This window comes from Arvicanthis niloticus, chromosome 14 (assembly GCF_011762505.2).
Source record: "Arvicanthis niloticus isolate mArvNil1 chromosome 14, mArvNil1.pat.X, whole genome shotgun sequence".
In the NCBI taxonomy this organism is placed as follows: Eukaryota; Metazoa; Chordata; class Mammalia; order Rodentia; family Muridae; genus Arvicanthis; species Arvicanthis niloticus.
The window spans coordinates 61,324,049-61,348,996 of record NC_047671.1 but is presented as its reverse complement, the minus strand read 5'-3'; the positions used below and the strand labels follow the sequence as shown (position 1 = coordinate 61,348,996).

The following is a 24,948-nucleotide window of genomic DNA, read 5'->3' as shown; positions in this document are numbered from 1 at the left end:
CCCACCTATTTTATATTGAGCTTAGAATACAGAAAGGTTGCAGAAATTATTCAAAGAACTCCTGTAGCTTATTTGCTTGGTCACTCAGTTTTTCACAGACATATAAACACCATACCAGTACTTATTTTCAAAAATACTTGAGGGTAAGCTGAAGACCCAGTACCCTCTGTTTTTTCAAATAGTTCTGCATGTACTTCCTAAAAATGAGGGCAATTTGTTACATAACGTGGTGGTCAAAATCAGGGCATGAACTGAAGACAGAGTACCAATATCTAATATAATGCACAGACCTCATCTGATTCTTGTCAGTTGCTGCACCGATAGTCCTTATAAAAAAACAAACACATGGGCACATTCTGGAGAAGTTTTCATTCAGATTCATGAATTGTGTTTAGTTGTCATGTTTCTTTAGAGTGGTGTAAGCCATTCATTTAATAGAATGTTCCCACATTTGGGGCTCATCTGATGTTTCCTGATGGTTTGATTCAGGTTATGCATTTTTTTAGTTAAAAAAAAAAAAAAAAAAAAAAAAGTCATGCTCTGTCCTCAGGGTATTGAATGGGAGGCTCTTGACAGCTTCATCATGATCCAGAAGAGAGAAGCCTGGATCATCTGGGTAAGGTGATGTTGAGCAGGTCTCTCCACCATAAAGGAACTTTTAATGCTATCTTAGTGGAGGAGGATCCTTTGAGACCACATGCATGCTGTGTCTCAACCAATTCATTTCATAATCCAGCAAGTTTCCATACCTCCCAGTGAAATCCTGTCTTTGACCTTGGGCCCCTGCCTTACCCTCCACCAGTCCAGTGCTAGGAAACTGAAAACAAAGGATTTGCTTCTTATCCTCCAAGTATTCATTGGGGTGAGAGCTGCAAACCCCAAGCAATTCAGAATAAGGTGCACAGCAGGCAGGCTCAGCCAAGGGGTCCTCCTCTGAGGGAAACAGGAGGTCCTCGGAAACAAATGGACCCTGGAATCTGAATTAAGGGACAAGAAGAATTTGAATGGCCAGAAATCTGGAGAGGCATGAGGATCTGTATCCATAAACCAATCTTCAAGGTCCCAGTGGAATGCCGGGATAATAACCATCACCTCAGGAGTGATGATAGCCCCAAGGGAGACCAGAACCTCTAGGCTTATTTACTTCTGGTCTCTATTCAGAATGGGGCCAGGTAAACAGGGGACATTGATGAAAATGTACAGGCCATGGGCCATGGAAGATGATCTCCACCCCGCCACCTTTTGTACAGGCAGTAAACAATGCTAGGTGCCTGCTCTATGCCAGGTCTGATTTAATGCTGTAGTAGCTTTTGATTGAATGGGTGGATGTCTCCAACCCAGCAAACTGTTTTCTGTCCAGAGCTAATAAAGGTGTGGAAAGAATCCTATGTGAGCTTCTCTGTCTTAGAGTACATCTATGAAGAGATGGGCTGTGATCACTCATGTGATGCTCCACCTCTGTTCTTGCTCCTGTCTTATCACCTGACAGAGAGCTTCAGGTACACTAGAGTTGGGACCCATGAGACCTGCGCACTCTTCAGAGAAAGAAACTGATTCGAATTGATTTGTGCCTCTCGAAGAAAACCTGATTTCACTCGTCTGGCCTGCAATTAGACTGTGTATATTTCAGGTTTGAAAATCCAGCCAAAAGGCCTCTGAGCCTTGAGTCACACGAATACTCTGAAGAAGGAGACCTGTCCAGCATAATGACAACACTAAGACAGAGATCTGCTGTCAGGAAGACCTGGATCCAGCCCCAGCTCAGCTATACACACTAAGACCTCCACGGTCCACTGAAACTTACCTGTATCCTTGGGCTGAGAGGTGTTGGGAGTAACTAGGGTGGTGTGATGACAATTGATAAGTGCACTGTTTTGAACAAGGACTTGTGCTTTTTCAGCATATTCCCCACCCCTCCCTTGGTATCTTGTAAGTTCTTCAGGTCTGGGGTCCTCTGTTCTTCCATGCCTTCCAGGTTTTTGTCTACACAGCACCCACTCATCCTCGACACTTGGCTCAGGTGCCTGCCTCCTCTCCAGTCTAGGCTACTGCTTGCCTTCTCTCCTCTAGCTATCTGGCCCCTCATGGTTCCACCTGCAGTTGGCTTATGATTGTATAGGAATGAGGGAACAAGGGCAGCTGAGGTGTAAGCCAGGCCCACACTGCTTTCTTGCAATGTGATTTTGGGGCAAGTTACCTATCGTCCACGTTTCTGGTTGATTCCATCAAGGGAAGTGATACCAATTTATAAGACGACCTCCAGGATTACAGATGAAAACATCTGTACAAGGTACCTGGTAGGTAGCTGTGTGTTCACAGCCCTAATCTGCACCCCAATCCCTAGCCCAATGGTATGTGCACTCTGAATGGCTGAACACACTAGGGGGGAAACACTGTGTCCCAGTAATTTTCATTTAAAAATAAAACTGTAGAGCAAAAGTCTAATGATTGAAGCGGAGGCCCTGAGCAGGGCTATACGTGGTGAGGCTTAGGGCAAGTTTGTGGGGCTGCCCAGCAGAACCTCATGTTCATTTATAAGGCTACACATTCTGCCCACACTGATAAACATGACCCACAGTGACCTAATTCTTCAGGACTTTTTCTGATATCCAAGAGGAAAGTGGGGAGCAGAAAACAAAGATGGTAGCTAGTTCCTGCTCCCTTGATCTCATGTCAAAGTCTATGACCCCAAGAAATAGTTCCCAGGAAGAAGTAGGAAAGAGTCATGGCAAAAATGAATCACAGTGGAGATCCTTAAGACAAGAAGCACCTTCATGCCTTAGCTGGAGAAGCAAGAACCTTCAGAAGTGGTTAGTAATGGAGAATCAGTCAATCTTAAGAATCATCTTAGGGTTTCCCCCACCCCGAGTTTAGCATCCTGGTAAATGCTGACATAGCATTGAAAGCTTTTACATTCCCAGTAGCTGCAGAAAATGTTAGTAAATATAACATCTATTTTAATTTCCTCTTGTTAAAAAAGAAGCTAACTTGAATTTTGAGATCCACCCCCCCCCCAACTGTCCTTTCTGTCCCTATCACCACAGGTTGCTACCAGGGAGAAGAAACTATGCACATACTAGCCATCTGGAGTGCCCCTTCCTTCCCTCAGGAACTCCAGCTACAGCATGACTTCATCATGAGAAGGAAGAAGCACAGTGGTTGCCAACTCAGTATAGATATAGCCTTTTTATAAGCAAAGTAGAGATCTGAAGGTAATAGGTGATAAGAAGAGATGAATAGGAGTCAGAGTGCAAGGGGGAGGGGTGCAAAGAATATGCCACCAAGGAAGAATAAGAGCCAGAGAAAGACAAGGGGTGCAACAACAGCCCTTTGACACAAGCAACCTTATCAAGGGACTTACCTTTTTTAGCCACATTTTCCCCTTCAGGGACAGTGACATTATCACCATTGTGGAGATGAGAATCTAACTAAATAGCTCTCGACACAACATCTAGCACAAAGCAAGCACCCCATAAATGATAGCTATATCCATGCCTCAGACTGGAGTTTCCACAGCAAAAGTGAGTGATCCACCAAACCCCTCAGTGTCCCACTGCCAAGGCAATTCACTGCCTAGTTCTGTCTATCCCTACTAGAAAACCTATCTATCTGTCTATCCCTACTAGATAAAACCTGCAGCATGGTGTGACAGCGTATGCCTTAATCCTATAAGGTTGAGGCAAGTTCAAGGCCAGCCAGAACAACTTAGTGAGACTGGTGGGGGCGGGGCTGAGTTACTGCCACCAAGACACCAGGCATCTAACTAAAGGGCCAATATAAACTGGAAAAACTGGTGATGCTGGAGGGAAGAAGGACCTAGATCAGTCTCAGAGACTTCATTGGACCCCTTTGCTTACCAACTTAGCTTGCAGCTTGAGGTCACCCGAGCCAGGAAGATGGCCACAAGCAGAAGAAATTACAGCAGCCTTGGGGATGCTCATGGAGTAAGGAAAGAGCAGAGGGTGCTGGGGCATGGGGCACGGGGCATGGGGCATCAGATGTCAGCTAACTGGGGACCTGAATAAGAGCAACAAGAGCCAGATTTATATGCACCCAGCATGATAAGGATTATCCCAGGGTGATGTGGGCTGGCTGAGTTTTACAAAACACAACCTAAGTGACACAGTGTTAACTTCAAGTTCTGGGTAGGATCCCAGCAGTCAGTGGAACATAATTAAGGATGGGGAAGAAGATTATATATTCATTCTGCACATGTATTCAAAGATTCCTACTTGGAGGGCGGGAGGGAAGGAGTGTGTGTGTGTGTGTGTGTGTGTGTGTGTGTGTGTGTGTTTTACTTCTCAGTACTTTTGGGTGATATTATTGCCATTTAAAGAAATCAAGGCTTGCAAACATTAGCCAACTTTTCAAAGTGGCTCAGAAGGCACTCGGGGGAACTGGGAGTAAAATCCTGGTCTGAGTCACACCCCAAGCCACAGAGAGAGGCTCTGTCACACTCTCAGCTCTTAGACACAGGCCTTTCCACCCTCCCCTAATGCTGCAACTCCTGCTCGGAACACCATCACCATCAGCAGAGGTGAGGTCAAGCAGAATTCCCTAAAGAAACTCATAGGAAGGCTAGCAGGAGAAAGGATCTAGGGTTAAATGAGGGGTCTGGAGAGCAGGGGCTAGTTTAGACAGGTCTGGAGCAGCTGGGGGTATTGGGGACCAGAGGCAGGAGGCAGAGTAGTAAGAATTTGAAGGGAGGAGGGTAGGTGGCTTATGGTGATGGATGGGAGTTTGAAGCAAAAAACCCAGTGGGAGGAGTATGTTAGCTATGCAACTTACTCCACACGTGTCATTAGCACTACTTAAGAGACATTTTCAAACATGTGCCTCTTTGGAACAAACCCCAGTGATCTATAATTTGTCCTTGCAGGCAGAGTGACTCAGGAGTGATGACAAATCTAACTGCCAGAAGTTAATAGTCTATTGAAGGTGATACATCAATGGCAGCTAATAATTTGTGTTTGAGGAGAGATTCTATTCTGGGAAATGACCAAGTGGCATTCATGGTCCAGTCTGATGCTGTTGCCTTGGGCTGAGCTGAGATCAATTCCCACATCTCCGTTCATCCACCTTACCAGGCAGACAGGCAGGCAGGTAGACTGTAGATTTGAGCTGATTCACTACAGCCCCTACACCAGAAGGATCTGTCGAGGAGTGCCAACTTCCCCCAGTCACTACTGGTACTCACTGGGAGATGGAGAAGGTATAACACTGCTCAGGGATAGGCTCTGTCATGTTGGGTCCCACTGTACCCGTGCTCTGAATGTGGAAAGGCTGAGGAAAAATGGGACGAAAGCCAGATCTTTATAAAATCTAGGAGACAGGAAGGAAGTCAACGAAAGGTTTCAATGTTATTTTTATATTGGCAGCATTAAGAAGGGAGATGAGATGAGTGCAGGGGTAGGAAGGAGGAAAAGGCTGAGAAATCACAATAGAGGAATTTCTAAAAGGACTTTGCAAGACCTTGGGCATGCCCAGTCACTGACGAGATGTGGGAGATGGATTTAGGCTCACACCCAAAGGCAGGCACACCCTGCAGGATGGCCACACGGAGGCCATGTTGGCCAAGCTCTTACCAGCTATTAGACCTCAACACAGTGTAAAATGGGAGAAGCGAAGCATGTACCAATGAAGTTCCTTGTATCTGCTACATTTGACAAACAGACTCATAAACTGATAGGGGAAGCTGGGGTGGGCATGTAAAGAGCAGGGTGGAGCTATCTTTGTTTGGAGTTCTGCCAGAAATAAAAGGTTTATAGTAATGAACTGACTGACTCTTATAAATAGGGGCTCTATTAAGTGATAAGCCACACTGCAGGAGGGATATCAGTGGAGGGTTATAAGTTAAAGGATAAAAAAAAACAGAAATTGGTATAGGCTTCACTTGGACTATCTTGACTCTCTCTAGATCAAAGGTGCTTCGTTGGGAAGAATGAGTAAGCCATAGCTCTCTGCAGCCTTATGGAACATAATGTGGAAATTCTGAGCAAGCTTTCAAGGACTCTGTAGCTTGCTTTGGATGTCAACAGATTGCATTCTGTGCTCAATACATTGAACACACAGCAGTTGCTTAGTGTGTAGTCTTGCCGCCCAGGGTTTATTTTATACAACTGGCACATTTACACTGTGGCTATGGTGACTGATGGACATGTGTTGAAGAAGCAGAAGTAGCTCACAAGCATCCCAGCCCTTCTCTGGTAGCAACTCTAAGGGGCCCCACGGTCCTAAGCCAGAGCACCTCTATGGTGACAGGGCAGGCCAGTATCTCAGACACAAGGGTGACAGAAATAGGAAGTAAATACAAAGGATTAGATGGTGTGGTTAAGTACCCTGAGGCCTGGGAATAACTATCAGCTGACATTGGCTTTCTCTAGCTGGTATGAGGTATTTCAGCTCTTAATATCCTACAGAAACCACAGTTTAACATGGTGCAAGCCTCAAAACCTATAAACTCTCTCATTCCCCAGAGAATTTTTAGAAGATACCTTCCTACTCCTCAAAGTATTATATCAGGCATGCAGCTACTGGAAGTTAACTCTTCCAAGAAGTCTGGCTTCTGGGATGGGCAGAGCTGGCTTTCCCTTGGGTTCACATCCTGTTGGGAAGACCTGGGTGCATGGATTAATTTAGGGACAGCAGTCTACTCTCAGAACTACCCCTCAGTGGACTCACAGCTTTAAAGTTCTGTCCATACTTGCTGATACATGGAGGACTCTTTTTTTTTTCTGACACTTCCAGAGCCTGGATGAGACACATGGGGTGGGTGCTTGGCACCAGTAGGAAAAGTGGGAAGAGGATTGGTCCACATGTGCCAGGGATTGCTCTGCAGCTATTCTTATCACTGCAGTCACCACACTTGGAGGAGCCAAGCAGTACTGAAGCAATGAGCCATACTCCAAAGACGATGAATGGCCTCCTGTTCCCCATTCCTCCTGCAGACACTTTAAACTATATCCCTAGCTATAGACAGTGATGAGCTCTTAGATCCACCCATACCATGATCAGATTTCAGGGTTGCATGTTGAGAATGAACTAACACAGGAAAGAGAGAGAACATGGAGAAGGCTTCTCTCAGGAAGGTCCTGAGAAACATGTGGCTGGTATTCCTCTATCAAAGATGTCACCCAGGAGTCCCACCCCTGGTCTCCAGCAAACCCTGTTTCTTGTCCTTTCTCATTTGGGACATTATTCATCTGTTCCCAAGGCATCTAAGGTAGCTGAAGCTTATGTCATGTCTAAGTATGAATGGAAAGCTGTTGTGGGTTTTCCTGGTGCTGTTTGTTTTCTGATGTTAATTCTGCTTCCTCAAGAGGGGCTGCCCCAACTAGAAGTAGATCACATATTCAGATGATCTCACATGAACCTTCTCCCCATTCTAACTGGTCAAATAAAGTCTAGAGCCTGTGTTTGGGCAGTGGAAGGGAAAGGTGGGGTTGGAGATTTCAGAGAGTGAGGGAACGAGGGAGGAAGAAGACAGAGGAAGAGGAGGTGGAAGGAAGATGGAGCAGAACCACATGGCCTGGAGAAGCCGCAAGTAGCTTCTCATAGCTACTTATAGCAAGAGATCTCATAGCTGGGGAATAGAGTAGTGTAGTGGTAGATCTGCCAGTCCAGAAGTGCAGCTTATAAATCTTATTACTTAGTTGTATGTTTTTGCACAGGCTTAAGTGGGTTGGGGATTTACCATACCACAACAGAAAGCACTTATAAGAGGCTTCCCAGAGCAAGATTCCAGCTCCTCTTCCCAGACACTCCTCCTGGGACTCCAAGGGTCACACTCTTGTTTTTTCTATCTAGGCAAATTGTCCTGCTGAGTGCAGGGCCAAGAGCAAAAGGCTCAGTGGCAAAGCTGGGATTGTGTCCCCTCCCTTCACTGTCTCCTCCCCTAAGGCATGACATCACCCTACTCTAGGTCCATCTTCAAGTCAGACAACCTTCCTTTCCTTTTGTCAGAAAGAAAAAAGGACTGTGATATTTTTGCCTAGGCCTTGTGACCAGTTCTTCTCAGGAAGCCCATACCAAAATGGATTTGCAATGGAGACTGAGATATGCCAGTTGGGGTTTTCTTAGGGTGAACAGGCCTGGCTTTTATTGTTCCCACACACTGCTGATGTCACACTGGAAGAGAAAGGCCCTGGACAGACCTTGAAGCCTTAAAGCATAACTGAAAAGAACCTGAGAAGCACAGAGCAATAAGGACTCTTTGAGGTTTTTTGTTTTTTTTTTTTTTTAAACTGTGCTTTATTTAGGGCTAAGCTGGAGAAAGCGTCATCCAATAGTTACAGAAGGTTACAAGGAGTTTTAGGGAGTCAGTGTGAAAAGAGCAGTTGTATTGAACTGCAGCTGCTTTTTTTTTTTTTTAAACAACATCTGGACATCCTAAAAGGAGGAGTCAAGAGAAAGAAAAAAAAAAACAAATGAAATAAAACAACAACAAAACAGACCAAAAGAAAAGGTAGGAGGCCTGAGAGCAACCAGAATTTTGTTGTTCTAAAAGAAAAAAAAAAAAAAATGGTAGTTCCAAGACCCCCCTGGCCTCCAGATGGACATCAATGAGAAGCTCTTGAGGCAGAATGCAAAGCAAGTCTTCCCAAGGGTGCAAATAAATTATAATAAATATGTTATACTTTAAAATATATGTGTTCTTAAATAATTCAGTGTTTTTCTGATTCTGAGTTTTTTAAGCAATGTCTTTAACTGCTCTAAAGTCATTTACCAAAGATAAATATCGTGCTTTCATTAAATAGTTTTCCTTGTTTTTTCTCTATCATTACAATTAAAAGTCCTACAAAATATGCAAATTTATTTACAGAAAAACAGAGCCGGCATCATTTAAACATCCCTGTTTTTCAAAATTCCTTGTAAACAGTTTCAGAAATTCTTCAAAGATTGTTTGTTTTCTCTCTCTTGTTTAAGGTTTTTGTGTGTGTGTGTGTGTTGTCTAGTTGTTTGAAGATGAAAAGTTCCCAGTTCTCCCTGGCCTGGAAAGTCTCCGGAACAAGCACAGAAGGCGAGTGAAGCAGAGGTGAGGAGGGCAGAGAGAGCGCGCATGCGCGCGGCTCCCGGGCGAAGCGAGAGGCGGCAGGACGCTTCCGGAGCGGCGCTTCCGGCCGGAGCCTGCAGGTCTGGACAGTCCGGCCTGGCCCTTGGGGACCGAGTCCGACAGCACTCGCGGGGAGACGGGATCGATGCTCAGTCTAAACTCTACAGAAGTACAGTCCTACAACATCTGGGATTTTAGCATAACGCTAACTTCTATAAGGTTTTTTTTTCCTTTTTTAATTTTTTTTTGCTTTCCTCTAATTTTTCTTCTTCTATGATATAGGTATTTTAAACTTTTCCTTTTAAAATTCTGTACAACTATTATGATTTTAAGAGGGGGAAGATTAGAAGCATTTACAGACTTTCACAACAATTACCTTGCCTTCGAAGTCCCCTTGGTCCCCTCGTGTTCTCTTCATGGTTAATGACTTAATATCTTTGTTGCTTTCCCCAAATATCCACCAATCAATTTATCTAAACAGCTCCATCCAGACATATAATACAGAAAACCATAGGAAAGTTTCAGAGACTTCAATCGGGGTAATCAAAGCGCCTCTCAAAGTATCAAAGAACTAGTATCTTGCTGTTTTAAAAGCGTTGAAGCATTATTTTTTTTTCCTTTTTTTTTGTTCTTTTTTATTTTTTTTTTTTAATTTTTTTATTACATTTTCATAGAATCGCTCTAAGCTGTTTCAAGAACAGCCAGGAGGCTGGAAGGAGGTTGGTCTCCATTCCACCTCTAATTGACAGAGCTACACATCTGCAATAAAAAGTTTGGTCCTTTGGTCCCTAAATAGCTAAAGGAATGACAAATAGAGATGCTTAGCAGCGGCCTCCCAGCCGCCTGCTGGGGACGAGGCCCCATTGTACACTTGCCCCTGCCTGCCTCAGGCGCCTACGGGCAGGAAAAGCCCCAGGATGGGTTGACAGCAGCATCTCCTCCTAGTGCCCAGCCCGTCAGCTTCCCCATCTGGGCTCACGTTACTTCGTTTTAAAGTCGCAGGTTTTTTTGTTTATTTGTTTGTTTGTTTGTTTTATATCATTTTTCTTCTTCGTCGTCATCTTTATGTCATGTATATTTTTCCCCAAACACGAGCCCTCTGCACTCCATAGACGCTATACTTTCCTTGAAGAAATGTTACAGTCACACGGAGTGTCTGGAGTCTTCAGCTTGATTGGTATTGGCTGATATGTCAAAGGTGTCGTCCAACAGTTCTCATTTATAAATAGAGAGAGAAAGAGGTTTGTTTTTAATGTAGCCCGTTCAGCATCCTGCCCTAAAATGAAGAAGATCAGTGCTGATTAAGCCAACTGTGAAAACACAGAATGCATCCAAACACCAATAGGATCCTGCCTCTGGGGAAGATGGGATTTCTGGGGGATGGTAGGTGGTAAGGAAGAGAAACCAGTATGAGAATTAGTCATGATCATGATACAGCCAAAAAAATTTGTTCTTCTGTTCAGACTGAAAAACCACTGGGCAATCTAGTAGCAATGTTTATAGCTGGGCTTTAGTTATTGGAAAAAAAAAATTCTTGATTTGGCTTCCTTAAGAAGGGTTCTGGATTAAGAGACTGCTAGATCTAAGGGGAGAATTTGGGTCTGTGGAATATAAATTTGTCATTAAACTTGTCCCTAGGGACGTATCCCAGATACCATATGTATACAGAAGCCTAGCAAACAAGATAGCAGGATTGTGGCAGGCCAGCCCACTCCTCCCCTGCTTGAGAAAAACTAGGAAGAGGCTCACTGCCTCTCAATTGTTGCCAAATCCTTGCCCAGTTTCTAGCCAGCCACTTCTTCCCCAAGGTTAGTACTGTTTGCGAGGCTGTGTGTGTATATATATGCATATCTGGATATATGTGTAGAACATATTCACCTGCACATATGTGTATATACATGGATATGTGTGTATGTGTATGCATCTATGCACACACATATGCACATACATAATACTTTTCTCATACATGCCAGGGAATTTAGAGGAAATTCAGAACTTCCAGGGATCGGATGGGAGAAGCTAAAAGAAGGTCAAAATAGATTTAATCATCAAACTTAAATATATTAACTGAAGCAGTTCTTGGATTTTTGTTTCCAATGGTGGTTTTTGTTTAGTTTTGCTTTTAAGGAAAACAAAATCATGATCTGACTAGAATCAGAAGGCGAATGCTTAATCACCGTGAATTAACAAATGAGACTAATCTCCATTCTAGCAAGCAGCTTCCACTTATACATGGGGGTGACTGGTTACATCAAGAAAATTATAACTGCAAAGCCCCTACTGGAGGGGACAAGGTCATGCGTGTGTCAATCCATGCTGGCAGGTTTCACACTGTTGATTCAACAGACAGCAAACCGTACACAGCAGTCTAAACAATTACAACACCAAAGAAAATCATAATAAAATTAAAAAAAAAAACACTTGTCAAGGACCCTTTTTCAGTTGTAAATAATAAGATGCATTTTGCTTTGTTGCTACTGTTTCTTCCAGACCAACCAAAAATGCCCTCCCATGTCCCCGGCCACCCTTCCCTCCCCACATTGAATTTAGCAGAAATGGTTACAATACAAACCTTACAATTTTTACCAGGCTCTCTCTCAGAGATCTCTGGCTTTTCACTCTAGCTTTTTGGCTTAGAATTTTTTATCTTTTTTTTTTAACTATAGATATTTTGGTTTTCATATTTCCTTTTAGGTGAGATTTAAAATAGACTAACTGGAAAAAAGACCAAACCTAGGAAAATGTCAATTGAAAAAGGCCCCCAAATTTCTAGAAAAAAATAAAATCACAATATTTTCAAGTGCAAGTAAATCAACCACGCAGAAATATTTTAAGATGTTTTCCTTATTTTTAAGAAAAAAAAAGAATGGTTTATACAGTTAAATGAGCCCATGTTTGATAATTGAGGAATTTGTCTTTTTAGTTTTTCTAATTTTTTTTTTTTTGTTTTTTCGTTTTTGGTTTTTTTTTTTTTTTTTTTTTTATTTATATATGTGACATCTAGAGAAGCATTTAAAAAAAAATAAAAATGCTGAACAAGAAAAACCAAACAACAGAAACTAAAACCACTGCAGGCACCAAGAACAAAACGCAAATGAGCACAGCAAAGAGACCGTGGCAGCACAAGGGTTAAGAAAATGCACGTGTGATCATGACTGGCCAATCATCCACGGGTACGACATCCAAGGAAAACGCTCCAATCACAGCACCTCCACGAAACTTGACGGCAAGTGTCATGCAACCGATTCTTAGCCTTGTTACATGACGCCATCATGTCACACTGTGAACTTTGAGTTGATTTGAACTTACGGATGGGGGACTTTTCTCCACTCTCATGTCATTACGTGAACTTTATTCCTAGCTCAGCGCGAGACTGTGGTGGATTTGACTGGCCCTGGTTGGGTTGTTGGAATTTGGTTGAATGACAAAAGAAGAAAAGATTTATATATATATATTTATATATGGAGAGAGAGAGAGAAAGAGAGAGGGGAACAAGAGAGTGTGGGGAGACGGGAGGGATGGGAGGGGGAGGGCAAGTGGGAGCAGAGGGGGAGGAGGGGCCAGGGGAGGGTTGAGGGCAAAGAAGGGGAAGAATTTAAAACAAAATCAAAAGGAAAAAATATTTATACAGCACCAGACCACAGCATCAGTCTAAAGCTGATGAGAAAACAGCAGTCAAATCATAAGGGAACCAAAAGGAACTCAAAGGGATGGAGGAAGCCAGCAGACACAGGACATGAGCACAGAACACACACGTACACGTACAGCTATTTATGCAGACACATGGCACACCATGAACAGGAGCAGAACCTCACACGGGGCCCCTAAGGGCACCCATCATGCGTTGGGAAGAGGAAGGGGTACAGGCATTTTAGTGAGGGGGGCCAGAAAAAAAAATCTACCAGCCCCTCACACCACCATAGCCAGCAAGCAGATCTTGGGGAACAAGCTCCATTAACACCTTGAGTTCTTTTTCCCCCACATGTAGTGTTCTCCTCACCTGAGGGCCTGCGGGGGAGCCACTGTGCCCTGGTGGACGGTGCAGGTGGGAAAGGTGAGTCTCCTGAGGTACTTTGCCACCACAGCGGAGTCTACCTGGACAGCACCCCCCAACCTGTAGATCCTAACCTCAAAAAGGGTGTCTCTAGGTGGCAGGGACACTTCTACGCTCATGCCTCTTTGCTCTGGCAACCTCTTTGGTTTAGAGTATATTTTATCAAAGTCCCCGACGTCCTGTAATGTCCTGAGCACTGCCAGTTTTCTGTCCTGAATACCTCAGACTCTGACTCAACCACCAGCTGGCCAAGCCAAGGCTGCCTTTATGCTTTGAGGTCCCCAGAGAGGCCAGCAGCTCTGACCTGAGAAAGCGCCATATAGAGAGCTGGAGGGTGGGGCTGCAGAAGGCAGCGCTGGCCTTGCCCCTGTTGCTCTTTCCTTGGCTCTGTGGACCTCTCCTCCATTCTCCCTCTACTCCTTGCCTTCTCTACACTATCTCCAGCAGCTTTCCCAGCGGACCCAGCTCCCTAGCAGGAAGGAATCCTCAGGGTTAAGAATAAAGGCTTTCCTCTGTAGGTAACACCATGATACTCACTTCTGGGATTTTCTTGTATCTATCCCACTCCAACTCCCATCCTGAGGTTGTCTGTGAGTTTGCTCCTTGCTCCCTGTTTTTCTGCAGCACTCAAGCCTGTGCCAAGACCTGCACATCTCTATTTTGTCTCCAGGGTCTCCAACCCACAAGCCCTGTGCAAACCACTTCCAGTCTCTGTCTTGGTTTCCCCAATGGTGGAAGGGAAGCCTAGCATCTCACAATGTTACTGTAGATAAGTTGTCCAAGCAACTGGGCCCACACATGGCCTCCAGCTAAGCCTTCCCAGAGGCACCACCCAAGCCCTCTGTCTGTCAGCTTGCACTGGGTTCTTTGCTATTCCAGCATCCAATCTTTCACCCACCCACAGCATCCTGATTGTCACCCTCTACCTTTCCAACCCCTCAGAAAAGCTCCTTCAACGTCCCCTCACTGCTAGGCTGCTTGGCCACAGGGTCCTTTTGGCATAAGGAGAGGCCTAAGAACTAAGGAGTATATTGCCTTGGGGGCAGGGGGTCAGCTCTGGCAACTACAGTGATAAGATACCCTGGCTCTAGAGCCAGAACTCAATAACCCCACTCTGCTCTTTCTGTCTCCCCAGCTTCAGTCCAGCTGTTCCTTGGTCTCAGACATTGTCCTTGGCACCTGGACTCAGACCTGAATGCATACAGCCTGTCTTCTCAAAACTGAATCAGGGAACCCTCATATACCTCATTTCTGCTATACTGGGCCAGAGACACAAAGTACGGTCTCCCATTTATCCATCCCCCTAGGAGGTACCAGTACCTCACAGAGTACAGAGCCCTGGAGATGATAACTGGGTCCTGACCAGCATATGCAAGCTGAGATCTAGTCTGGAACATTCTGGCCCACCAACTTGAACCAGGCAGGACCATTTCATAGATACCATCTAAAATAGGTTGACTCTAGCCATAGGTGACCCAGACCTCAAGCTATAGTCTAGCCTTGCACAGGTTGGGTACACATGAGGCCCAAATAGCCAGTGAGACAGGAGACCATCAAGGGAAGAGAGCATTGTTGTCCCCAACCTCAACCCTACCCTACCGGGACCTCAGTCTGTGGAACCAACTGCAGCCATGTTATACAGCTACTCTGCCTGAATCTCTCGTCCCCAGATTTGGGTCAAAGTAGCTCTGACTTGGCCTTGGACCATCAAGCCTGCTTGCACATCCCAACTTACTACTACTCAGAGGCCGGCTGCTCCCAGCTCCACCTGGTCTCTCAAGCCTCTGTTCAGGTTTCCCTCTCCTAATGATGAAAGCTCCAGCTTACACGTCATCACTTGTCAGTATATCCCCCTGACCTTTGACAGATATACCACATTCTTCTGAATTCTGTGTGTGTGTGTGTGTGTGTGTGTGTGTGTGTGTGTGTGTGAGAGAGAGAGTATGTGTATGTGTATGTGTATGTGTATGTGTATGTGTATGTGTATGTGTATGTGTATGTGTATGTGTGTGTGTGTATGCATTGTTTCTTCTTGGCAGCTCCTGGGCTGCCTTGGATAGCTCCATCTTCTCTTAGACTCCTTCTACCACAGCTTCCACACTCTTGGGTTGCAGAGGCAGTGTCATTAAATACTACCTGAGTGAAAACTAAACTGTAACTTGATCATAGGGATGATGTCCCATCACAGCTTAAGAGCCTACCTAGGGAGGAGGTAATCAGATGGCGGGTTCCAAAGAAGCTCGGGATACTGTGGGTAAGCAGAGCTATGATGAGGGCAGTAGTCTCCCATTCACCTTACTTGAAAGGAAACTAGGCTCCTGGCTTCAAATTTTGGCTCCATCACTTACTGTGCTCATCTGTAAGGTAGGAATGCTGACACTTCTCCCCTGAGAGGGAGTCAGAGCTAGGTAGCTACATGGTACCAACTGTTACCTGTCAGCACAATGCCTCGTATATGAAAGTCTGTGGTGGTCATCTTCATGGCCTCCCAAGTCTGAGTGTCAGCTGGATCTAGCCTATAGTCCTCTTACTTCACACTTCACACAGCACACTTGCCTTCTTCCGCCCTTCCTCTAGGAATTTCTGACTAAGAGGTATTCCTCTTTCTTGAGCCATAAGGGTAGGATAGGAGCTGCTAGCCAAAATACCTACATGCCTCTCCAAATCATCTGATCACCTACAAAATCATGGTTTCCTTAGTGAGGAAGTAGAAGTCTGGCATGCACCTTGGAGCTTCCTGACTGAGCAGTTCCTCTCTGGGAGCACATCCATCTGGTGGCTGCAGATTGGTACCTGTGTGTGCATTCCTCTGTGGTGTAACCACTCACCTCTGTATCCCCAGACCTGGTCTAATACACACACAAAGTGGTGCTTAGATCCTGTGAACTACCATGCCCCCATCTACACATAAGGGACAAACAGGCAGGGCTGGGAGTGAGGAGGCCAGAGTCAGCTTTGCTCTCTCAGGAATACAGTGTTAGGTTAATGTTCACTCAGAGGGAAAAGCCCCCTGCTCTGGCTGGTACAGAAGAGTTTCTTCTGGTGTCTTTACCCCTGTAAGGAAGTGTGCAATGATAGAAAACCAGAACCTGGAGATTACTCCTGGTCCGGAACTTCTCTTGCATGCCTTAACTCTCACATGCCCAATCTTTCTTACAGACTCTCTGCTCTCCTGTCACTAGGGCTGAATCGTAGGTGGCACCTCAGGATCCTCTCTCCCTTCCATACCTTCTAATGTGTCAGGATGCATCTTTGGCTCTACTTTCAAAGCCAAATGTGTCTACGTTCACACTGCCTGATCTGCCCCGTACTAAGGTCAATATAACAGATTTCTGTGGCAGCCCTCACAGCCTAGCATCAACCTAACAGCAGGCTACCCCAGCTCCCCTGAACAACTCTCCACACCCCTTCCCATTTGAGAGGAGGGCTTAGTCCATGCAGTTGCCTGCAGGCTCCAAGCAATGGTTGTCCTCTCCCCTGGGCTGCTCCCACTTCTCATCCCTCCCTGCAACACCCTTAGCCCCCTGCTTGCTCCTCACACATGCTATCCCTGACTTTGGGGGGTGGGGGGGAAGGCACTCATCTCCAATATCAACTCAGACTGGCCTGGAAATCTTCAGCTACCTTCCCCATACTACCTACCAGTACCAAGTAATCTATATTCAACTCTCCCTGTGTACCCAACACAGTGCCTGAGGCACAGTGCTGCTAAATAAAAGGAGGGGTGGGAGGAGCAGCCAGAGCAAGAAGATGCAAATGTGGCCTTTATCTCTGGTCTGTAACTAAGCTGAGGATTACTGGTGTGAGCAACATCAGGGGAACAGTAGAGGTGGACCCTGATGGCCTGGAGCATTCCCTCAGTTCCTTTTCCCCCAATCCGCTCTGCCCAGGAGAACACTAACTGCCTCAAGCTGACAGACAAGGTCAAAGAGAGTCAAGCCTGGGCAGACCGAGTAGGGTTCCCAAACTTCCAACACTACCTCCCTTCCTTAGCAATGTGTCCTCCAGCTGCATTTCCTCCTGCTAAAATTCCTTTGAAAATCTCTGTCCCTCCTGTCCTGACTAAGCTAGAGCAGCTACTGGGGAAGGAGTCAGGGAGGAAGCCCACAGCTCACTTCCAACAGAGCATGCGTGAGCCAGGGAGCCTGGGAGAAGGCTCACCCTGAGGCTCTTCCTCACTGCAGGGTCCGAACTTGCCATCTGCCCACCTAGGGTCCCTGGCTAACAGGACCACAATGCGAGCCTGAAGGCGCAGGACCAAGGCTCTGCTCACTTTCTCAAAGGTTCCTCACTTCTACCCCTTTTGGCCTGGAGGCGGAGGGGACAGCCAAGCCTGGTTCTGCCAGGGTGGCCTTAGTTCTATGCCTGTGACGTGGACCTTGAGCCAGGAGTAGGTTGGTCAGGGCGCATCGGGTCCAAGGCACAGGTGAGGGCCGGGCCCAGGAAGCCCTGAGGAGGCGACGGGTCCATCCAAACCTCCCGTCCCTACGCCCCGCCGCCCATGGTTACCTGTGCGAGTCCTGGTCTCCCCCGGGGGACGCTCCCGCCGGCGCTCAGTACGGGCGATTGGCGTCTTTGGGCCGCTTCAGCTGCACCTTGAGCCTCTTCATGCCTATCTGGAAGCCGTTCATGGCCTGGATGGCGGTCTGCGCGCTGGCCGGGTTGTCGAAGCTCACGAAGCCTGGCGAGACACGAGGGACCAGGGCCTGGGTTTCCACGGGGCCGCCCGGGGCCGCTGCAGGCGGGAGGGGAGGGGAGGGGCGGGGCTCGAGGCTCCGCCCCCGGCCCGGCCCGGCCTCAGCCCCGCCCCTCCGCCCGCAGGCCCCTCCCGGCCTGGCGCCCGGGCCCGGGCTCGGCTGCTCCTCGGCTCCCGGTGGCGCCGGCGCCCGCCCACCCCCCACCCCGGCCGGCCCGCCACCTCGGCCCTCTCCTCCCGCGGGAGAGGGCGGACACACCTGCGGGCGGAGGAGCTTATTGCACACTGTCCTCCCTGACAGGAGGGGGCCTGGCAGCGGGAGGGCACGGGGTGCCGGCCTGGGGAGAGAGAGGAGTGCGAGGGCCGGGAGGGAGGAACGTCGGGGAAGCCACTCCACCGCCCGGTCACCCCCACCAAACCCGCCTCACCCCTGGGGCTGTGCGCAGCCCTCGCCACTGTGGGATCTTCCTAACTAAGCACACACCATGTTCTGTACCAGCCTTCCTAGGGAGATAGAGCGCCTTCCACTACCGTTCTGCTCTGCGCTTCACTGCTAACCAACACCGGCAGATAGACCGGATTGTGGCTTAAATTGGGAAGTCGCGGTTCCTCATACAGACACCATGGGCCCTTGAGTAAAGGGTTTCTGTGGTCCAGCAGGCTATATAGTCAGGCCGCTAGGGACCAGAACGAGGGGCATCAAGTAAAAGCATACCCTCTTGCCACAAACTCTCCAGGAAATAAACCTTCAGAGCTTTGTTTAATTCATCCCATTTCTGCTGTAAAAATGAACCTAGGTCCTAACCTTTGAAACTCATTTTGGCTGACATGCTCAGGCTACACACACAGCATGCTTGCCTCCAGATGACGATGAAATACATAAGAGATCATTGTGTGGCCAGACCCCATGCGAAGTAGCTTTCTTTCTTGAATATTTGCTATGTACCTTGGGCCTGCCCCTGACTTCATGCTAACATAGCTACACCCTCTCTCCTGACCTTTTCATCTCGATTTCCTGCTCCCCCGTTTTCCATTCTGTCTCCCCAGACACTGCCTACATCTGGCCCTTCTCACTTCCTCTTGTTTCAGGCCTGCAATGCTCAATTTATTCATGCAGCCATGGATCATGAAAGATGGAAGAAGAGGGTGCGTGTGTCTCACTTGTGCATATGTGGATGCACTGCATGCAGAAATGATGAGAGTCAGAATCGGAGCACAAACAAACAGAGCATCGATATGCAGAGCAAATCAGCTGACTAATTAATCAGCCTCCAGTTGTGCATCCCTCCACTAACCTGTGTGTCTGATGACTAAAGTCAGGTGCTAAGCAGACCGGAGCAAGTTTTCAGTGTGAGTGTAAGTCTGTCTTCCCTGCTGTCCCCAGACTAAGGAAGATAGGTGAGTCTCTGTCCCTTCCTGAGTGCACCCATTCTCCACCCCCACATGGACACCTTTGGTACTGACTCTACTTGGACACTCAGATTTGGTGGCTCTTTCTGACAGAAAGAAGGGCAAAGCTGAGAGAAGAAGCTCAGAGCTGTCTGGGATGAAGCCAAAAGGAGAGATGGCCACCTACTTGATAGAAGTTTGCAGCAGCCAGCTTCCTGGAGAAGCAAGTGCTTTCTGGGAGCCACAGAGTGTTTCTGAGCCCAGGAGAACAGACCCTCCTCCTCTAGCTTCATCAAACAACTTCAGTCAAGGCAAAGTCTACCTGCAGCCTGGACACCCCTGTGAGGAGGATTCTGGGCACTAGGTCCCATATTTGTTCCTTTGCCAGAGAACCTCCTATCCCACCCTCAAGAAGTTCCTTCCTCCCCCAAACTGAAAAGCTTCAGAGGTAAGATGTTCTCTTTCCAAGGTAGGGGCGTTTGTGCTATGTATTCTGTCATAAAGCCCTGGAAAGCTTTGCTAATATTTATGCAGGCTCTGAGGGGTGGAGGTTACCACAGGACCATGGTTATGGCCACAGTCTTCATAAGAAAAGGGGCTATGGCACCTACAGAAGGTCTCCTGAGAATGCCATGCTTCTGCCATTGACAGTCTCATAGACCCTTCCAGGGTGGATCCCGTGGAAATAACTACAGCATCTCTACTTTGTAAACAAGGGCACCGAGCTTCAAAGTGTTCAACAACTTGCCCGTGAGTGAGCACTAGAGGTCTGCTACTACAGGTCTCTGAGAGGGTCGAGGGAGGCAGAAGGCTCTGACCCAGGAGGCCCGAGTGGCTTAATGGGGAGCAGAGGCTAGACCAGCATGACAGAAGCCTAAGGAAAAAAAAAAAGAAATTAAGTAGAGGTGTACAGAAGACGGTTTCCAGCAGAGAGAAAAGAAACCTTGGTCCTGGAGAGCATAAGTAGTCTTAGGGACTAAGTGTAGTTTGGGGAATAGACACTCAAATAACCTTGAAAACTGGGTTGTGTCCTGAGGGACAGCCAATAAAGCAGATGTGATCTGGCTGGAGGCTCTAGAGGTGTTCTTTATGTGTTGTCTGTGATGTAAATGACACTTGTGACTTCCAGTTGGGCTTTATATACATCATCTTAATCCCCCCCCCAAAAAAAATTGCCAAATGGGAGAGGCACAGCTATGTCTTTTTCTCTGTTTTTCCATAGCCAAAGAGGAATGAGACACTGGGGCAACTCTGTGTGATCGAAGAAGCATGAGTTTCCTGTGATAAATGCCAGATGGGAGTGCCCAAGGGGGACTGTCCTAGGGGACACACCCTGAATCACCAAGATTTTCATGATTCCATACTGGAAAGTCCTTATACTTAATGCTTCCCGGTGTTTCTCCACTCTGTCTTCCTTCCCTCCACCACCCCTATGTTCCCTGGCTGTCCTCATATCCCCAGAGTCTGAGAGTCAACATGAAGCTTTGGCAGACTCATCCCTGGCTCCATGCAGGCACTCTGTAGGTTCCATACTCTTGGGGACTCATGAGTAGATATTGCCCTAGAAAAATGCTCTGATGGAGGTATATGGAAAGGTGGAAGATGGACCAAGAAGGAGTTGAAAGAAGAAGCATGAGCATGAGAGAGGATCCCATGACATCTGTCTGAATGAGGATACCACATTTATAAAACCAGACATAGAATGCCCAATCAAAGACTTCTCACAGAATGGCACTGTCTAGTGCAGTTCTTTCTAGCGAATACTGTGAGCCCCTTGTCTCCCAAAGCCTCATCCCCTGTCCTGTCCCTCTTCTCAGTCCAGCCACGTGCCCCTCCTAGCCGTTTCTGACTTCCTTACTGCTTCACTGCTTGGCATCTTGCTGCTGTTAAGTAGCTGTGGTTTCTTTTGGGCTCAGAACTTAGACTTCCTGAGGGCAATCTCCTCCTGGCTCCTCAACAGTGCCCACTTTGGTGGCCTGGGGTGGGTGTAAGGGTGGGGTCATGGTGTGGCATGAAGGGAGCAAGGTCCAGGGGATGCATAGGAAAGGTGGCAAGACAGAGAGGCGGAGAGATGGTTGAAGGGCAGGTAGCTAGGACTTCCTTGGGTTGACTGCCTCTGGATCACTGGCTTTTGCCCTGGGGGCTCAAACCAGACTCTGAACATGAGAGGCTGTTGGGAAGATGAGTTGTGCTCTCTGGTTCTGCATGCTATCCCGCCACCCCCAACCACAGTGACCCCTTCCCTTTCTTGGCCACATGAACTGGGCTTTGGGGCTAGAAGGGGATTTCTTGGGCTGGGAGATGGGAGCTGAGTGTGGGTAGAAAAGCTGAGAAGCCAAAGGAAGAGCAGAGCAGAAGAAAAGGACTGAGAGATGGAGGCTGGGCCCAGGAGCACCTGGGGCAGTGTGAAGGAGCAGGAGGAGTCGGAGGGAGCAGCCCCCATCCTAGGTGAAGCTGAATGGTTTGTTATCTTTACCCACCAAAGCATTTACTTTGGTTAGTCGCCCGATCCACAAACACTTTCGAGGAGATGACATTACCGAAAGGGAGGAACATCTGCATCAGCTCAGCGTCCCCAAACTCCTGGGGCAGATGGTAGATGAGCAGGTTACAGCCCTCGGGCCCTGCGGGGAGGGGAGGGGGTTGGGCAGGGAAGAGGGATATGGGGTGGGGGAAGAAAGAGACAGAGGAAAGGTAAGCGAGTTAGGCAGTGTAGCAGGGAGGGGAGGGTGGGGCTAGGGCATGAAGTGCTTCAAAGAAGCAACCCCCAAAGAATGGGGGAGGTTTACTGAGCCCCAAGTATTAGCTCTAATCTCCACTTGGCTGTGGGTAAGTCACTGGATCTTTCTGTGGTCTTTTAGCAGCATCAGTGTGAGCGTCCTAGCAGCTCTGGCGTGACTATGCCAAGACCAGATCAGCTGTGTCTCTGGAAACGAGGTGCTGAGGAAAGATCACAGAATTTGTGGTTATTCCCTCCTGCCCAGTCTATGTTCTGGGAAGGGTTGAGAAAATGGCCCTCATCCTATGCTGGTGACACTTCACTTTCTCTCCCATTCAGACTCAGCTCAGACTGGCAGAGAGCTTACGAGACAGTACGTAGGCCCAGTTCTTTGCCTGGCCTGTAGTCTTCACATAGATTCCTTCAAAAAGCCCGGCTACCGTGGTCCATACCTTACATTCCCTCCTAGTCTTGATGACAGAAAACAAGATTTTCCCTTCCCGATCCACAGAAACATCTTCAGGCTCCACGGTTGTCAGGGCACCCCTGAGCTGCCTCCTGTCATTTGAACAGCAGCCAGAACACTTCCACCCTGGGGACATCCTTGGGCTGTGCTAAGCACTTTGTATGGGACTCACCCCACCCTCTGCATCCTCTGGCTTAATTACACTGTCACTACTTTGCAGCTGAAGAAACTGAGTTCTAAAGAGATTAAGTCAGCTGCCAAAAGACATCTTGGTGGTGGTGGAGGAGGAGGAGGAGAAGGAGAGTGAAGCCTGGATATGAACCGGGGTGTAGCCTTCATAATGTGAGCTCTACTTTCTGCCTATCTGTCCTGAACCCTAACTTTCCAGGCTTCTTTGTGTTTTTGGAACTTGCAGATAGAGCTGTGTATTTTTTACAATGGTCAAAGGATCAATTTTAACCACTTAAGTGGAACTCTTCCCTAGTCTGTGTCCTGTCATCTTACAAAGCACCTGCCATGTATCCTTCAGACTTTGAGGTGACTTGAAGTCGCTTCAGTCAAGACATCTAAACATGAACTCCAGTGAAGGCCACAAGACATTAACATGGCTTGCCACCAACGACATGGCTTAGGCAGCCAGAATCTATTGTCCTAATCACTTAGGACCAGTGGGGCAGCCAGATAATCCACCATGGGGACAAATAACTGGCTCTGGATGCTCTTCTGCCCTCCCACTATCTTCCTCTTTCTGACTACCTCACCACTTCCAGGCCCAGAGCTAGAAGAAGATTCCCTTGCCCGATAAAGCCACCTGCTAAGCCACTGACCTTTCCTGTTCCCGGTAGCCCCTCCTCCTAGAACCTCTGTCAGTGGATGGTGCATTCAGAACAAGGCAGAGGTGTGCTTCCTTTCCACCACCCAAGCTTTGGTGGCCCTTCCTTTATCCTGTGTGCTCCAACCATGTTCTTGCTTCTGTATGCCAGCTGAATGTACCTCTTGATGGTCCCTTGATAGGACCATCTTGGAGGAAGAAACCACCATGAGGACCAATCTAAGTCATAGTCCTCCAGAATTCCTCCAGACCCTCTCTCCAAACTCTAGCTCCCTGAGACTTCTTCTGGCCTTTCCCTTCTGGTGACAAGTCTGTATTGGGCTGGTTTTTTTTGTTTGTTTGTTTTGTTTTGTTTTTTGTTTTTGTTTTTGTTTTTTTTTGTTTTTTGTTTTTTTCTTCTTCACATCTGAGAGTTTTTTTTTCTTCAACAATAAGGTCACTCACTATGGCAGGGCCATCTGCCTTCTCCCATCCATGTCTCTCTTGTGGTCCAGCATATGCCTTCCCTCCTGTTCTCATCCACACTCTTCACGGCTTCCTTGGTGGCTCTACCCCATGCTGAAAACTGCCTTGGAATTAGGCCCCTGACTCCAAATTTAGACTCCTCTATGGCCCTTCAGAGACATCAGCTCAGTCCTGTCTGCAAGGTGTGGCTGAAGGCTCTCCTATGTTACCCTAACTGGGATGGTAGGAGCCACTGTTGTCCCCATGATTAACAATGATCTTGTATCCCCCACCTCTTTCTGCTTTGCTTCATTCACAGAATCCAGTTCAACCAGAGCAATGGTGACATGTAGCTTCAGAGACAGTAAGTTGCTCTCCCTGACCACACATAGACCCAGGCAGAGCTGCAGCCGTAGTCATCCCAGAGATCCTGTGCCATCTGTGCAGCAGGTGGCCTGGGGACAGGCCCAGGGATCTGTTGGTTTTCAAGCTCAGCTCAAATACTAGGAGCTGGCAGGAGGGTTCTACCCAGCTACCACTGCGTTCTAGGAGAGGTGAGCGTGACGTAAGAGATCTCTGTAATGGAGCTGAGGGAATACAGCCTTCTTTCCTATCCAGGTTTCATATGTCCAGTGGGACCTGGCTTTATGTGCTTCTGCCTCACCTTTCTTCCTATCTCCTAGGCCCTAGGCTCACCTTATGCTTGGTAATGTCTTTTGTTCCTAATGTCCCTTACCTGTAGCACATTATCTCTCTACTTCAGTGTGCTAGAGTCTTCCTCCTTCCAAGCCCAAAACCTGCTCCCAATGTCATAACTCAATGGTGTATGCAGCATGATCCTGTATATCATGGCTAGGAGAAAGGGATGGGTCTATGGAATATTTTGGCTCCAAGAAAAGGACTTGTGGACTCTAAGAGGATTGTAGCACAGGACCTCATATTGGGAGCAGGGTGTGGCTAAGGTTGCAGAGTTGTAAAAATTATGAGAAGAAGGTCACAGCTAGATCCACAAGGTAGCACAGAATGGGAATTGGAAGCAAGGGGGCAAGGAGCAGGAGAGTTGCATTTAAAGACAGTGGTGAGGGCTGTCATGTGTGATGAGTGGTTATGGCACTAAGGGACAGTGTGTGTGTGTGTGTGTGTGTGTGTGTGTGTGTGTGCGCCTGTGTTTGCATGTGCATGTGTTTGCATGTGTGTGTATGTTTGTGCTGTGCATGCACAGTAGAGTTTGGGGGTTCATAGATTTTTAAGACAGATTCATGGAGGGGTCTGAGTACAATGAGAGATAAGCAAGTA

At 47.4% G+C, this 24,948-nt stretch overlaps 1 protein-coding gene across 29 annotated transcripts in view; it reads right to left on the bottom strand.

Annotated features, from left to right (window-relative positions):
• Positions 1–9,637: 9,637 nt before the first annotated feature.
• Celf4 (CUGBP Elav-like family member 4) overlaps positions 9,638–24,948 on the bottom strand; it is a 277,788-nt gene continuing 262,477 nt past the window's right edge. For 6 of the 29 annotated variants that reach the window (XM_034518330.2, XM_034518325.2, XM_034518327.2 and 3 more), the window contains exons 11-15: positions 21,672–21,815; positions 18,062–18,140; positions 17,616–17,787; positions 12,362–12,446; positions 10,148–10,328 (exon numbers count right to left, since the gene is read on the bottom strand). In XM_034518330.2, coding sequence (XP_034374221.1) covers positions 12,393–12,446; positions 17,616–17,787; positions 18,062–18,140; positions 21,672–21,815 — 449 coding nt within the window. In that variant the 3' untranslated portion in view covers positions 10,148–10,328; positions 12,362–12,392. Of the gene's footprint in view, positions 10,329–12,360; positions 12,447–17,615; positions 17,788–18,061; positions 18,141–21,671; positions 21,816–24,948 lie in introns of those variants that run through there. The other 23 variants (XM_034518347.2, XM_034518346.2, XM_034518345.2 and 20 more) reach the window with 9 other exon arrangements.